At 46.4% G+C, this 14,045-nt stretch overlaps 6 protein-coding genes across 6 annotated transcripts; 2 read left to right on the top strand and 4 right to left on the bottom strand.

Moving 5' to 3' along the window:
* Window positions 1–30: 30 nt before the first annotated feature.
* F4812DRAFT_117913 (glycoside hydrolase family 51 protein) lies at window positions 31–2,889 on the bottom strand. The gene is made up of 9 exons (XM_047929428.1): window positions 2,561–2,889; window positions 2,021–2,485; window positions 1,816–1,960; window positions 1,580–1,741; window positions 1,020–1,518; window positions 799–877; window positions 728–746; window positions 531–613; window positions 31–472 (listed from the first exon to the last, which is right to left on the bottom strand). The coding sequence occupies exons 1-9, from the start codon at window positions 2,690–2,692 to the stop codon at window positions 89–91; spliced, it is 1,968 nt and encodes a 655-aa protein (XP_047787638.1). The 5' UTR covers window positions 2,693–2,889; the 3' UTR covers window positions 31–88.
* Window positions 2,890–3,394: 505 nt separating this feature from the next.
* F4812DRAFT_117915 (RPEL repeat protein) lies at window positions 3,395–4,350 on the bottom strand. The gene is made up of 3 exons (XM_047929429.1): window positions 3,956–4,350; window positions 3,787–3,842; window positions 3,395–3,705 (listed from the first exon to the last, which is right to left on the bottom strand). Exons 1-3 carry the CDS (start codon window positions 4,086–4,088, stop codon window positions 3,538–3,540), a joined length of 357 nt encoding a protein of 118 aa, XP_047787637.1. The 5' UTR covers window positions 4,089–4,350; the 3' UTR covers window positions 3,395–3,537.
* Window positions 4,351–6,240: 1,890 nt separating this feature from the next.
* On the top strand, window positions 6,241–8,215 carry F4812DRAFT_117904 (alpha/beta hydrolase fold-domain-containing protein). The gene is made up of 2 exons (XM_047929427.1): window positions 6,241–7,218; window positions 7,294–8,215. The coding sequence occupies exons 1-2, from the start codon at window positions 6,791–6,793 to the stop codon at window positions 7,916–7,918; spliced, it is 1,053 nt and encodes a 350-aa protein (XP_047787636.1). The 5' UTR covers window positions 6,241–6,790; the 3' UTR covers window positions 7,919–8,215.
* A 70-nt stretch (window positions 8,216–8,285) lies between these two features.
* On the bottom strand, window positions 8,286–9,249 carry F4812DRAFT_438278 (L-PSP endoribonuclease family protein Brt1). Its single transcript, XM_047934977.1, has 2 exons — window positions 8,747–9,249; window positions 8,286–8,682 (listed from the first exon to the last, which is right to left on the bottom strand). Exons 1-2 carry the CDS (start codon window positions 8,906–8,908, stop codon window positions 8,521–8,523), a joined length of 324 nt encoding a protein of 107 aa, XP_047787635.1. The 5' UTR covers window positions 8,909–9,249; the 3' UTR covers window positions 8,286–8,520.
* A 501-nt stretch (window positions 9,250–9,750) lies between these two features.
* F4812DRAFT_452302 (MFS general substrate transporter) lies at window positions 9,751–11,681 on the top strand (the record flags this gene model as incomplete). Its single annotated transcript, XM_047936331.1, has 6 exons — window positions 9,751–9,957; window positions 10,070–10,133; window positions 10,214–10,950; window positions 11,009–11,215; window positions 11,308–11,506; window positions 11,563–11,681. 6 exons carry the CDS (start codon window positions 9,751–9,753, stop codon window positions 11,679–11,681), a joined length of 1,533 nt encoding a protein of 510 aa, XP_047787634.1.
* A 106-nt stretch (window positions 11,682–11,787) lies between these two features.
* On the bottom strand, window positions 11,788–13,456 carry F4812DRAFT_117803 (Oxysterol-binding protein). The gene is made up of 3 exons (XM_047929426.1): window positions 13,217–13,456; window positions 12,755–13,132; window positions 11,788–12,685 (listed from the first exon to the last, which is right to left on the bottom strand). The coding sequence occupies exons 1-3, from the start codon at window positions 13,298–13,300 to the stop codon at window positions 11,894–11,896; spliced, it is 1,254 nt and encodes a 417-aa protein (XP_047787633.1). The 5' UTR covers window positions 13,301–13,456; the 3' UTR covers window positions 11,788–11,893.
* Between the last annotated feature and the right edge of the window lie 589 nt (window positions 13,457–14,045).

Here is a 14,045-nt window from a genome sequence, read left to right as displayed (position 1 = left end):
ATTATGTTTGTCGTTTGTTGATCACACCCGCAGCATAATTGCATTTGATTTGATATCAGAGGTAAGTATTATTTATCTACCTAATGTTCTATGCCCTATTCCAGCGACGAGACTTTGGTGGGCTTGTATCCAAGACAGCAATACTCAAGTTTGGTAACGAAAACTGGAAGCTTCCAGTCTTATCGGACCGTATAGTCTCCTTACTAGTCTTCACAACATTGATACCAGTGGAAGGGTCGTTGCTACCATATGGATCTTCCGGTCCTGTCAGGATAGTTAACTCCGCGCTCGTTCCCTGCGAAATGCCTTCAAAGGATAGTTTGACGGGGACATCGGCGCCGTTCGTTGAGTTGTAAACTGCTGCTTTGAAAATATGACCCCCTGTTTTGTCGTTTTTACCAGCTACGTAATATAGCGGATTAAACTGCGAACTCGCTGGTAATGTCTCTGTTAAGGGGTGGGCCGCCATAAGCTATTTACAAGTAGTATAAGCACGAATTCGGCCCCTCTAATACGGTAGTATAACTTACCTCCCAGACGTACCAAGACGTAGAGCGAGTAACCTGGTCGGCAGTGAACTGAATCACCGTGATTTCCCATTGCCAACGGTTCACTGTCATGAATGTTAGCAAAGCGCATCTAAGATAGACTACACTACTAGAACCGGCGAATCCGCTCCCCTAGGGAAAGCAATATAGGAGTCAAGTCATGGATGGATTTGACATACTATTGCGAATTACCGGCGCCTGCATTATGTCAGTACGAGTTCGTGAATATCTAAAGCTTTTTGAAACTTACATAGGCGGCTCCAATGATTCTATCTGCATTGCGCTCGTAGCCGATGAGTGATACGGCTTCTCCAACAGCACCTCCCCACCTAAATACACGAAGTTAGCAGATATTCAAAGCTCCTCCTCGACAGATGCTCATGATGAATATTACTCAGACCCACTACCTACTACAGATATCACAAGAAAGAAACGAGGGAACCTGGTAAAAACCATGAAAATCATGCTTACCAGGGAAACGGACGTTGCGGTCCATTCCAGCCAGAACCACCGTTCGGATGAATTGCAGCCATCTCCCCAATAATATGCGGTTGTTTCACATTATCGAACTTAGAAAACTCAGCAACAAGAGTGTCGGGCTCGGCATACACGTGATAGTCGCCGGCTCCAGGTGCCGGGATGTCGTAGCCATCGTAAACCGACCCCGAGGAAATGACCTGGATATCCGGGTACGCCTTGTTGATTGCCTCGAGGAAAAGCGGGAACCGGTACCCCCTGAACGTGTCCCATCCCTTGGGCGCGCCAGCGAGCCAGTCTTCGTTGCCGACTTCCACGTATTGCAGCTTCCAGGGCTCGGGGTGACCTAGCGAGGCGCGGACGGAACCCCATTTTGAAGTTGCTGGTCCGCGGATGAATTCAATTTGGTCGAGGGCGTCGTCGATGAAGAACTGCAGTTGATCCTTGGGTGCGATGTCTCCGTTTAGAGAGAGGCCGTCGTAGACCCCTAAGACTATTGGTGTGGAGGTTAGATATTTCTCAGCCCTGATTGCATCAATGAGAGTAGATCTTACCAATATCCATTCCCAAGTCTTCTGCAAACTCTAAGTACTCTAGCAATCCCAAGCCGTTGGTCTGCTGGTATCCCCATACTCCTGTGAAGCCAGGTCGGTTCTTTAAGGGGCCAAGGGTGTTCTTCCAGTCCCACCACGTCCTGTTTGTCAAGCCTTCGAGCACTGAGGGGGGCACAAGCATAGCCAATTAGTTGTCAAAGTCGTAGAACTCGGAGATGGGGGCCAGGATAACTCACTGTTGCCACCAGGGATGCGGAAAAGCGTAGGGTGAAGCTGTTCCAAAGCTTCGGCAATATCTACACGCATCCCATTTTTCCGTCCTTTGAATGTCGGGGGAAAGAGGCTAATGAGGTTGAAATCAAGCGACCCTGTCTCTGCGCCCTGTAAGAAGGCTCATTAGACCAGTCCTAGATGCCTGATTGAATTTGATGCATCACTTACCGATGCATCGAACGTGATGGCAAATGTATTATGGGAATTCGGGGCGTCTTGAGAAGGAGTCAACTCGAAGATATGCTCAGTCCACTTATCAGATGTAGATTGAGACGTGACGTTAACGGATACAAAGGTCTGGCCCGTGGTATTCGACTGCAGCGAGGCAGTAAACTGGCCGGAATATGTGCCCTTAACCCAGAACGAACCGGTGTATCTTCTGCGTGCCTTAACGTCCATACCCCAGTATCCGTCATTCTGGAACCCTACTTGGCCGTTCCCCGTAGGAGCCGCAATGTTTAGGGAAGTTATCAGGACGTCAGACAGCGGCTCGCTGAGGTTCTTCAACGATAGCTTCGCACCGTTGACTGGGTGCCAGCCGTCTAGTGAGGCGGGAAACCCCTCGCTGATCTGGAAGGCCCTATTGCGGATCAGTTCGGCGTAGAGACCGCCATCGCCTGAGTTGTTGATGTCCTAGTCGAACAAGTTGAGTATCACATGGTGTCTTACTTCTATGAGCTAGGTAGAGCTGTATGTTATATGACTTACTTCGTGTAAAAAGCCATATTGATGACCGTTTGTCGTATTACCGCCTGTTGACTTTACAGAAATATCAATAGCGGAGGCTAAAGAGGCCGCACACGCAAAAGCGCTGACCAACACACACAGCTTCAGATGCATCGTGTCGCATCTACGGGGAAGACTAAAGCGAGGGCGGCACAAGTGCGCTATTCAAGGTCGCCTTGGTCATATTCTCATCTTCGAACCTATTATATACAGATATGGTCTTTATATATATTTAGGTATATATACAGTAAATCACGATGCACCGTCGAACAACACCGAGGATAGCATAGCACGTGGAGACATAGAAAAAAGACCGCGGGACCTACATCTCGTATAGCGCCGGTATAGACGACGATCCGGGGCAACCCGGTCACTCTCGATATGCGTGCCTATCGGAACTCGTCCCCATCCTGAAGATCCGGGCTTTCTCAGCGCTAGCATGAAGCTTTCGGCAGCTTGAGGACCGAGTGTTACATCGGCCCATCGACCCGAACGGGAATTCCTTCTCTTAATGGTGGAATTGTGGCATCTTGAGAAAGTCGGGGAAGTGGGGGATGGATATCTTAGGTACCTTTAGTCGTAATACATTAGGTAGTCTTGGAGTTGGAGTTGGAGTTAAACCTTGGGTGGGCAGCTCTTGGCTGCGAGAAGGCTGCGAGAAGAGCGGGATCATGCCATCACCCGCTTGAGAAACGCCATGCCATTTAAGATCAGATGATAGCTTAAATAGAACGTTAAGTATTTCTACCTTAGGTACCTCCTACTTATCCCTCATAATATAGGTATATATATTTTTTTTCTTTTTTATGTGTTGTGATCTTTTAAATGATTTCATCATAAACTTCCCATACAATCAACACTCGATAACTATCGTATTTGATATCATATTTGATAGCATCTGTCAAAGCATCATAGCAACCCCAGGAGTATCATGGCTAGCAAATTCGTTTTAAATCACTTTAAGCACCGCCCTCGCGCTTGGCGTATTCCTCTTCGATGGCCTCTGCATACTTCTCCTCGGGTGATCGGGGGTCTTCGTGAAGTACGCCATCCTTGATCAGCTTTTCGGGCGTGGGTCGGTGAGAGATCTTTTCGTTCAGCGAGTCGGCACGCATGTGTCTCTCGAGCTATATATCCGGGCTCTCGGTTAGACTTTTGTTTATGATATTTGTCGTGGATCAAAAGATATATCATCAGTTAATACGCACTTCTCTTTGCTTCTCCTGGAGGCTAGGAGCGGCGTTCGAGGCAGGTAAGATGTTCCCTATTGCAGATAAGGCTGCGTTAGCCCCGTGCGTGATATAGGTGCATGACAATAGCTTCAATATAAAAAAAAAAGAAATCAAAAAGGAATAAAAAGCTATAGGGCTATCGTACTCTCAATAAGCTCTGAGCGGTCAGGACGCTGCCTCAAATGCTGTTCAAGGGAGTTTCTCCTCTCGTTTTTTCCACGAATAGGGGAAATGGGGGTCTCGTCGATCGAAGACTGAGGGTTACTCTCGTCGGCCATGTTGTGTATTCCGTTCGTCTGCAAGCTGTTGGAGCTGTTGGAGCGGTTTCGCTTGGTTTGGGAACAATAGGTTTGAAGATGACAAGAATAAGATGTATCGTTCGACCAGGAACAAGGGGCTTATATCAATGATGTGTGGGGAGACCTCATGTAATAGCTCATGTTACCGGTAGATTTTAGGAACAATATCAGGTACCTAAGGTGCCTAAGGTGCCTGATTTTAGTTAACGTTCGTTAGGTGCCCCGCACAGCCTACCGAAACAAGCTTGCATTAGCACCACTTCGAGTGACGTAGCTTACCTTAGGTTAGGTACCTAGGTACCTAAGGTACAATACAATAAATAAATACCCTCTTGTGATACGTTCGTTGGGCAAATCTTATTAGTCCTAAGTTTGTTTACACCTAGTTAAAGTTGCTTTTTTATTTATTATAGCTTACTAAGAGTAGGTACTTTACTATATATAGCACTACCGATTTCAATATTCTATTATTCTTTGCATTTACTAGAGAAGCGAGTAATTCGAGTCTGTATCTATAATTGCGCCCCCGCAGTTGTACCAACTAAAGCTTCACCGCCCTTAAGCTCGATACTATCACAGCAACATGAAACAAATACCTACCCACTTACTAGAAAGTTATGATAGAAATGGAATAGGTAGCATAACAATATCCATAGCTACCTAAAGTACCTATCTAATATACAACTACTATTACATACGGGTCGATACCTAATTCGCCCTCGATGAAGTGGTACCTACCTATGTAAGTACTCCAACTTGAAATATTAGGATGAAGGCGTGATGAAATATGGTGTTTATGATAAAATGGCAATATGTAAAATTTATAAGACTCATACGCTGGTATCTACCATAAGGCCATTCAACAGCATTTTTCAGTTGACGAAAATAGGTAAACTTAGTAATAACGTGTAGCTCTCGTCGTGGAATATTTACCTTAATCAACTCGTATCATATACTCGAGTCTCAGTACAGCATATTCAAGCGTTTCTAGTAGCTATATGACGGGAGGATGGTCCCTTAAAATTTACTAATTGTAAGCACAATACTCTATAATACCTTAGGAGAAAGGTCTGTCTCGAGTATAAGCATCCCTTCCCTCGTCTTTCTTTTCAGATTGTTTGTATTAGGTACCTGAATAGGTAACTTTGTTAAAAGCTGTCAATGAGGTATTATTGTGAGAAAGGCGGAATTTCGGTTGTTTAGAGTATTATTCGGTGCTTTCGTGAGTCGGGGTCAGGATTTAGACGGCGGTATGCCTAAGTCAAAGAAAGCGGAACGACCTTTAGAGATATACAAAGCCTCGGGTTCTCATTCTAGTGTTTATAGTCATAAACAGAATAATAAAGTTACTCCCACCCTTTTGAGTTGGTATTACCTCGTGTTAGATAGTAGAGTTATCCCTGTCGTATCAAGTAAACCCCCGAATACATCAGGCGCACGCCATGATTAGATAGGACTTGTTCGGAAAAGCATATAGACATCTTGCCTTCGTGCTAAGAGAACATAGACAGTTTTACGTTGATAATGTATAACGTTGTTAGCACATATCACATCTAGGTAGTCCCAAAAGCGAGTAGCATAGGGTTCTAGCCAGCTTCGTGGTGAAATGGGCATTGACTTCGAGGGGTGAAGGGATCATTTTTAGGTTCTGCAACCCAAGTAAGGCGCACATTCTATAACAGTTGTAGGAATGCTTCGAGAAATTAATATAATGATAAGAAACACCAATCGGAGTCTCCGTGAAGGAAAGAGGCCCGTAACCTAGCCGAGAATAGACTAACGCCTCCCAGTATTCCAATAAGAGCAACTCTAACCCCGGATGCTGGGACTACTTTCCTAGAAGCTGTCGATATCACGGCCTTGCGCCGTTACCGGAACCATCCTAAACGGCAGCACTAGCGACTATACCACGCTCTATTTCCCGAGTTCCATAACGTGCCATGTATAACCCACGATTTTATTCGTTTGCGCTGTTTCCACTAACCCGGAGTACGAGTTGATTCTGTGGACCTCCTTTTCCATGGTAGGAGTCGAATTTGCCAACGCTGATGCCTGACCCCCACCCGTAGCTCCTACGTTGTCCCTCTACTAGGTTACATTGGGGGAAAGTCTAGACAAAGCTACACACGCACATTATATGCCGAGGGGAAAGGCTGGATGGGCTCCCGGTTGGCCATGATGTCAACCTGGGGTGGACCGATGTAGGTTGGACCCTGAAGGGCTACGAAAGGAGCGAGTCGGGAATTAGTCCCGCACAAGCTGCCTGAGAATGATTTGTTTTCTTCTTGGTTCTACAAGAAGAACGGTTCAAGGTGGTGTCGCAAGTCGGTAGCAGTAGTTGCATTGTTGCTCCAGTCAGTGGCGGTATCGGAATTTTGGTGTCATTGTGTATCTAGATCAAAGAAAGCGCCCTAGGACAAATCAAGCTGCATGATAATCTGGCGATCTGGAGTTGGCTGCACTTATAGTAACCGATAAGACTAACCTTATACAATAGCTTCTCGGCAAAGGGGTTATAAGAGCTAGTATACACTTCCTAATAACGTAGGCTGGCTTCAATTCTTGTCTCCAGGCGCATTGGCTTCGTAGTCCATACATTTGGGGGGTTTTATACCATCGATCCGTTATCCTTCAAGTAAACATTATTGTAAATTCTTCAAGCCAACCTCTAGATACTTACCATGAGCGTCGAACAAAGACAATCCTGGGGAGATCATCCCGAGCCCCCCTATCCTCTTCACTCATCTGTAGTTGACCGTATCAACCCCCAGTATGCGGATTTCTACAACAAACACATCATAAAGCACCAGCAAGTTCATTTACAGCCCATAGAAGCATCACGGGCAAGTGGTGTCCTTATTCCGGGTGCTGGTCCTCCTGCTCCTGTCGCTCAGACGAAGGACTACAGCATCCCCCGGCAGGAGACCACCGGTCCGGATGTTAAGATCCGGGTATTTACACCTCGAGGGACCAAGCCTGCCAGGGGGTGGCCGGTTTGCATCTATTTTCACGGTGGTGGCTGGGTCCTGGGAACCATTGATACAGAAAACGTGATTGCAACGAATTTCTGCTCCCGAAGCAAGTGTGTTGTTATCGCCGTGGACTACAGGTTAATTATAGCCCCTATGCCCCTTTGATGCAACGTAAGGAAGATATATTTAAAAAAGCTAATATTGCCATCAAGACTTGCTCCCGAGAACCCCTTTCCTGCAGCCGTAGACGACTGTTGGGAAAGTGTGCTGTGGGCCCTAGGCCAAGGGAAAGAAGAATTACAACTGGATATTACCAAGCTGGCTACCGGAGGCTCTTCTGCAGGCGGAAACCTTGCTGCGATAATGTGTCAGCGCGCAGTCACCCTGGGCACCTTCAAGTTCTCCTTGCAATTATTGTCGGTCCCAGTGACGGACAACACGGCAGATGTACACAACAACGCGTCATGGAGAGAAAACCAACATACCCCAGCCCTCCCCGCGCCCAAGATGCTATGGTATCGAAAGCACTACCTCCCCAATCAATCAGACTGGTCTCATCCCGAAGCGAGTCCGTTGCTGTGGGAAGGGGATTGGTCCAAACTTCCGCCGGCCGTTATAGTTGTTGGGGAATTGGACGTGTTGAGGGACGAAGGGAGGCAGTTCGGGGATAAACTACGTACTGCGGGCGTCAATGCCAATGTTCATACGATGGCTGGCCAGCCACACCCTTTCATCGCTATGGATGGGGTCCTGGATGCCGGGAAGGAAGCCATCACATACTTCTGCGACGCGCTTAGGGAAACAATGTATCCCAAGCCGGCTTCGGTGCCTGAATAAAATAAGCGATGCGCTACCTCTGTCTCATCTCATGGGCTTTGTCTTGTTGAGGCGTACCTAGATTTACGGCTGTATCAGTATAGAGGCAATTACTATGTACCTCTTATGTCTAGGTACATGTGTTAGATGATTAACCCTATCTTCGCAAAGCCTAAGCTAATCTTCAGCTTAAAACGAATCTTGACTTATGATATTATAAATTAAGTAGTTTAAGCCCCTGTGTCGTCTTCAAGTCTTATCGTAAGGTTGTAAGAAAAGTTGATAATAGGAAGGGTGAACGCCTAGGTTTCATGTTTGAATGGATCACAGATTTCAGCAATGCTCTTATGTGCTGAGAAAGACTTGCATTTAAATTAAGACATATATACCTTACACGGTTACAGGTATGTTATTTCTCATCCATGCGATACGTGTGGTACGCTCAGCACTTAATCTTTTGCCATGGCAATAATCCTCGCTCAGTAGGTTGCGGTGCACTCAATCTCAACGTCCACGTTTAGTGGTAGCGTCTTTACCGCGACGCAACTATGAACAGTCAGCTACTGCGGTGGGCGATGATCTCTTCGGGTGTAGCTTAACGGTGTAGCTTAATAGATTATTACTCACGTCCTGCACGGCTTTACTTCACCCCAATACTGGCTGTAGATCTCGTTCATAGCCGCGAAGTTGTCCATGTCGGAGAGGAAGACGTTGACTTTCACAACCTTGTTAAGGTCGGAGCCAGACGCTTCAAGGATGGCACCAAGGTTCTTGATACATTGGTGCTAGATCAAAGGGTAGTTCGTTAGAACGGTTCTGTGAAAGCCCGGAGTTGCTTCCAAGACTTACAGTGTGAGCTTGGATATCACCGTCGACGATCTTCCCCGTCGTGGCGTCCATGGGAACGGCCCCGGAAACGAAGACGAAACCGTTGGCTTTTATGGCCTGGCTATAGATTCCGGCCAAGGGCTTTGGCGCCTTATCCGTAAGGACAGCAGTCTTTTCGGCCATGGTGATGTAGCTTATTCGTCTGGAAGACTGATCACGGTATGAATATCCTGCAAGTCCTGATTACTATTGATGTATGTAGGTTGCTTATCAGGGTATTTTTGTACAGGTTGATTGTAAAAGCATAAGCATAACATTGAATACCTATGAGCGGAGAGGGGAAGGGCTAACTCCGCACCCCGGATCGGCCTTCTTCGGACATTGAGGGGTTATGATTTGTACATAGTATTTGTACATGATAGGTAGTTTAGAGTATGTATTCATGGTCCTACGTAACCTAGTGGATAAAGAAAAGCAAAGATATACATAGTAAGAGGTAATAGGTAGATAGGAGGTTATGTAATTGTAAATCTTATCCTATCAGCTAGGACAGGGGATACCTAACGAACTGCCCCGGCGCGCGCGGCAGGATCCGTAAGGTTGTATTGTACGACGTTGCTTGGGTTGCATTATCTACATTAGGTATGTACACCTGGGCATACGTATGAGGTACATACTACATAGACACCTGATACGTCGTGCCGTACCTATCTACATACCTAATATCTACACATCTAGATATCATCCTTTGAGATAACGATGACTAGTGTTACCTTGAAATGGAAAGAAAGGACGGGATGTATTGGGGTGTTTATCATCCGAAGGAAGGAAAGGATGCACAAAGTTCCGCGATCGTATACCTGTGATCTATCACAGCCTTTGATCTATAATACGAGCATCTCTGGAAAAAAAAAACTTTTCATTGCTTTTTGTGATACATCTACATTCCAGAGTCTTAGCACTTTTTTCTTCCTCAGGTAGACGCGACACCGCTTGGACTCTTCCTATCCCAATGAATCGCTGCCATGGCAGATTCTAAGCTCCACGATCTCGCGAAGTCGGACTCGGCCGGATTGAAAAAAGATATCGCTTCTAGCGACAGGAATAGCAACGATGTCGAATGCCGTATGGTTGTCCCTGAAGATTCGACGGCAGATCTCATCGATCCCGCTGCGGAGAGGGCGCTTTGTCGCAAATTCGACTTACGTTTACTACCGATTCTAGCTACAATGGTAAGTTCCTAAACGTCATCACGGCGGAATGGAAGAGGAAGAGAAAAAAGAAATTTAATAAATAATCTACTACCCATCGTATACCTCAACGTTAACAATCTACCTCTCTAAGTATCTGTTTAACGCTCTTGATAAAGGCAACCTGGGAAATGCGCAGACTGCCGGACTATCTAAAGGTAAGCGAAGCCATCCTGATTATTTCCATCGTATAACTTCCTCTAAACGTCTTATTTACCCGTCTTTTATTTTATCGCAGACTTGAACTTCAAAACGGGACAGTACAACCAAATAGTCGGAATATTCTTCGTCCCCTATGTCCTCTTTGCGCCACCGCTCGCCATGCTAGGCAAGAAGTTCGGCCCAGCTCGCATCCTCCCCCTTCTAATGTTCTGCTTCGGCTCGCTTACGCTCCTCACCGCGGCGGCGAAAAGCTTTAGCGGCATATTCGCTCTCCGATGGTTTCTGGGCATGGCTGAGTCGGGCTTCTTCCCTCTCGTTATCTATTACCAGACAACCTTTTATCGACGTGGTGAGCTCGCGCGCCGTCTTGCTATCTTCTACGCCGCTTCCAACATAGCGAACGCTTTCAGTGGGCTCCTTGCTTTCGGCGTCTTCCAGATCAAATCGACGCTCGTAGACCATCCCTGGCGATGGCTCTTTATCGTTGAGGGCAGTGTCACGGTGTGCTTTTCGATATTCGCCTTTTTTTACTTGCCCCGAACCGCGGCCGAGGCCCGATTCTTAAACGAAGAAGAGAAAGCACTTGCATACCGCCGTATACAAATCGACAGCTCCTCCATAGTTAACGAGAAGTTCGTTCTGAAGGAAGCTCTTAAGATATTTAAGAGACCGACGACTTACGGCTTCCTGGCCACGGAGATATGTCTTGGTGTTCCTTTGCAGGCAGTAGGTTTATTCTTGCCTCAGATAGTTCAGCGGCTAGTTAGCAACACGGTTACGATCAACCTGTATACCGTTGCCCCTAATATTACTGTAAGTGTCTTCCAAAATCTTTGTCGTATAAGTTGTTCCTAACCTGTCTACACTGTAGGGTGCGGTCATGCTACTAGTGCTTGCCTTTGCGTCTGATCACCTGAGAATCCGGTTCCCCTTTGTATGTCTCGGTTTCGCGTTTACGTTCATCGGATTTATTATATTCGCTGCGATCTCGGATGTTCATGCGCAGATACGAGTGGCTTATTTCGCGACCTTCATGATGTGCTGGGGAACCTCGGCACCATCTGTCCTATTAAGCACTGTAATTCATTTCCCGCAAGCCCCTGAAGTGATGTTACCGAATTTTACTTGAACGCCACGATGCTATTCATAGATAGCTAACTTTCTTGCTAGTGGTATAACAACAATATAGCGCACGAAGGTGAACGTCTAACGTTGACCTCGGTTGGGGTTCCCCTAGCAAATCTCATGGGACTGGTATCCAGTAACGTCTTCCAAGAGAAAGATGCGCCCAAGTACTTACCTGCTCTAATCACAACTGCTTGTTTTGGTGCCACTGGATGCCTTGTTGCGGGATCCCTAGGTCTTTACAGTACGTGATAGGTATCAAATCTCTCCTAAGAAAATCTTTGCTAACTCGTGTTACAGTGCTATGGGACAATAACCGCCGCAATCGCCAACAGGGTGTGAATCTCACCGCGAAAGACATACCAACACTAAAACTGAGAGATGGTCCCAAAGTCGAAGAGTTTAGATGGTTCTTATGAGAACATTAGTTCACCTAATCATATCCCGGTAAAGTATTGAATAAAAATTATTGGTTCATTCAACGCCAGTCCGTCCGGGTTTATATGTTTTTGTTACGATTCTACCCGTATATCCCAATTTGTCGGCGTGGTATCAATAATCCTTGGTTGTATCGACATACCCGCTACCCAAATAGTAATTGTTAAGAGATCTATAGTCAATGTAGCCCAATCTATACCTCTTCTATCTCCAAGAATCCAACTCCGGAATCAAATCGGGAACGGATAGGACTTTTAATACCGTTGCGCTGGTTCTCCAAGATCCTCTTATACTTTTCGTCGTCAAACTTCCAGATCATTCGACCATGTCTATCTGCTGTTGCATTTATACCCTTGATCGCAAGCTTTTCCGCTATAGGATCCTCTTCGACCTGGGTGAAGTACCGCCTCGTCCAGGTTTCGCCCGCCTCCTTTTCCATCTTGCGTAGCACACGCTGCGCGTTTTCGATCTTACTCTTTTCGTGCCCTGTCGTGAAAATGTCGTTGGCATTGATAGCGTCAATAACGGGTTTCCATGCTCGCCTGGATTCGAGAGGGTGCTGTAACTCAACTGGAGCAACCTGGAAGGGTGTTCTGCGTAATGAACCAAGATCAACAGTTTCCAGCAACTTCCCCTTGCCGTCCTTAATGGTATATGAATCGCTCCATCGGCCTTCTAGAGTATATATGGGATGGCTTTCATCATTATCTTGGTATATAGAGGCGGTAAATGAGTTACTTTTGCCCTTCAGCCAGCCTTTGGAAGAGTAGTTGATGCATGTCGTGTAACCGGAGGAGCTGCGGATATGAGAAACACCACTGAGTTCTGGGGCTATCTGGAAAGTGACAATCCCTTCGACGTGGACTTTCGGCATCGTGATCCAGTGGTCTTCGTCGTACTTGTCTATGTGCAAGATGCCGTAGCCCTGTCTTTCTATATTTATTGTAGACGAAAAGTAAGCTTTCGGCGAGATATGACCCTCAAGCTAGGTATACAGGTCAGCAGTGTGTCAAGAGAAAGGCATGCGCCTAAGCCAAGATTAAAGGTTTCTGACCTTGACGCCATATGCATCATTCCAGATCCGGTACGCAGTTGCCGGGGGGTGGTGGCTAACTTGCTCGGTTATGAGGTGAGTGGTTCCGACGTCGTCCACCCATTTGCCCAAGAATATCTCTCCTAGAAATGGGTTCAGGGGCTTCATCTTCTTTCTCCTACCATTTTCGTCTCTGCTTGCATGCTGATGCTTCAGGGTGCTGAGGAACCACTGGAGAACGAGCAAGGCCCGCCTCTTGGGACACTCTTCTCTTGTAGGAGATACGAGAAGGCGCGGGTGCTCAGACCAGTAGGTGCTATATTCGACTATGGACATAGGAGCAAGTAGAAAGGGCGGTGCCGTTAGTGACGTGAGATCGCCTCTAAATGTGGCGACAGACTTGAAATGAAAGTTAGCGGGCGGTAGTTCAGTAGACTGAGACTGAGCCTGAGCCACGAGGTAGAGGTAGAGGTATTTATTTACCTTCATGAATTGAAACCATGCCGACTTATGCTGCTGCTCATCTTTCTTCTCCTCGCATTTGACAGGAGCGATGGTTAAAGACATGTTTGATTCTCCTGGAATTTAATTTTCTATATTATCCAATCGAATAGGTTAAGTATATAAATTATTTCAAGTAATGTATTAGCTATTGAGACGCACAGCGACTAAAAATGCAAACCCTCCTGGGGGGAAATAACTGTTATTGTTATTGTTAACATTAGACAATTGAGAAGAAACGAAGTGAATAATAAGGTTGGGTAGAAAAGAGATATCTCTTTTTCGATTTTCGCGTTTATTTACTACATCGTTGATTTTCTACCTTGCAGGGCTTGCATCTGGCGTCTCGCAGGGGGGGTTGAGACGTTGTCTGCTTCATATGCCAGAACGGGAACATGTGAAAGTGGATTTGAGTGGAGATGGGGATAACCCTGACCATTTATTTATGATGCATCTACTGGGATTATCCCAGGGACACGGACACCCAAGAGTTCGAATCTCGCATCTACGTAGTAAAAGCAAGTCTAGATTTCCAGGGGTACCTTATGTACCTAAGGTACCTAAGGTATGCTACCTATAATAAATCCTCCACGTGGAACGCTTCGTCACGGGCGTTACATACCCGAATCTGGGTTGGCATTATCGGGGTTGGATTGTTTATGATCTGTTGAGTAATAGTGATATTAGAACAGGTCGTTGGCCAAAAAAAAAAAAAGGGGGGGGGGGGGGGGGGGGGAGAAGAAAAAGTAAAAGTAACGGAGGGGGAAGGGCTACATAAAAAAAAACAGGAAGGTGTGTCGCGGGCCCGGGG

Source organism: Daldinia caldariorum (assembly GCF_022478825.1).
Source record: "Daldinia caldariorum strain CBS 122874 unplaced genomic scaffold F4812scaffold_15, whole genome shotgun sequence".
Classification (NCBI taxonomy): Eukaryota; Fungi; Ascomycota; class Sordariomycetes; order Xylariales; family Hypoxylaceae; genus Daldinia; species Daldinia caldariorum.
This window is presented reverse-complemented; position numbering and strand designations above follow the sequence as displayed.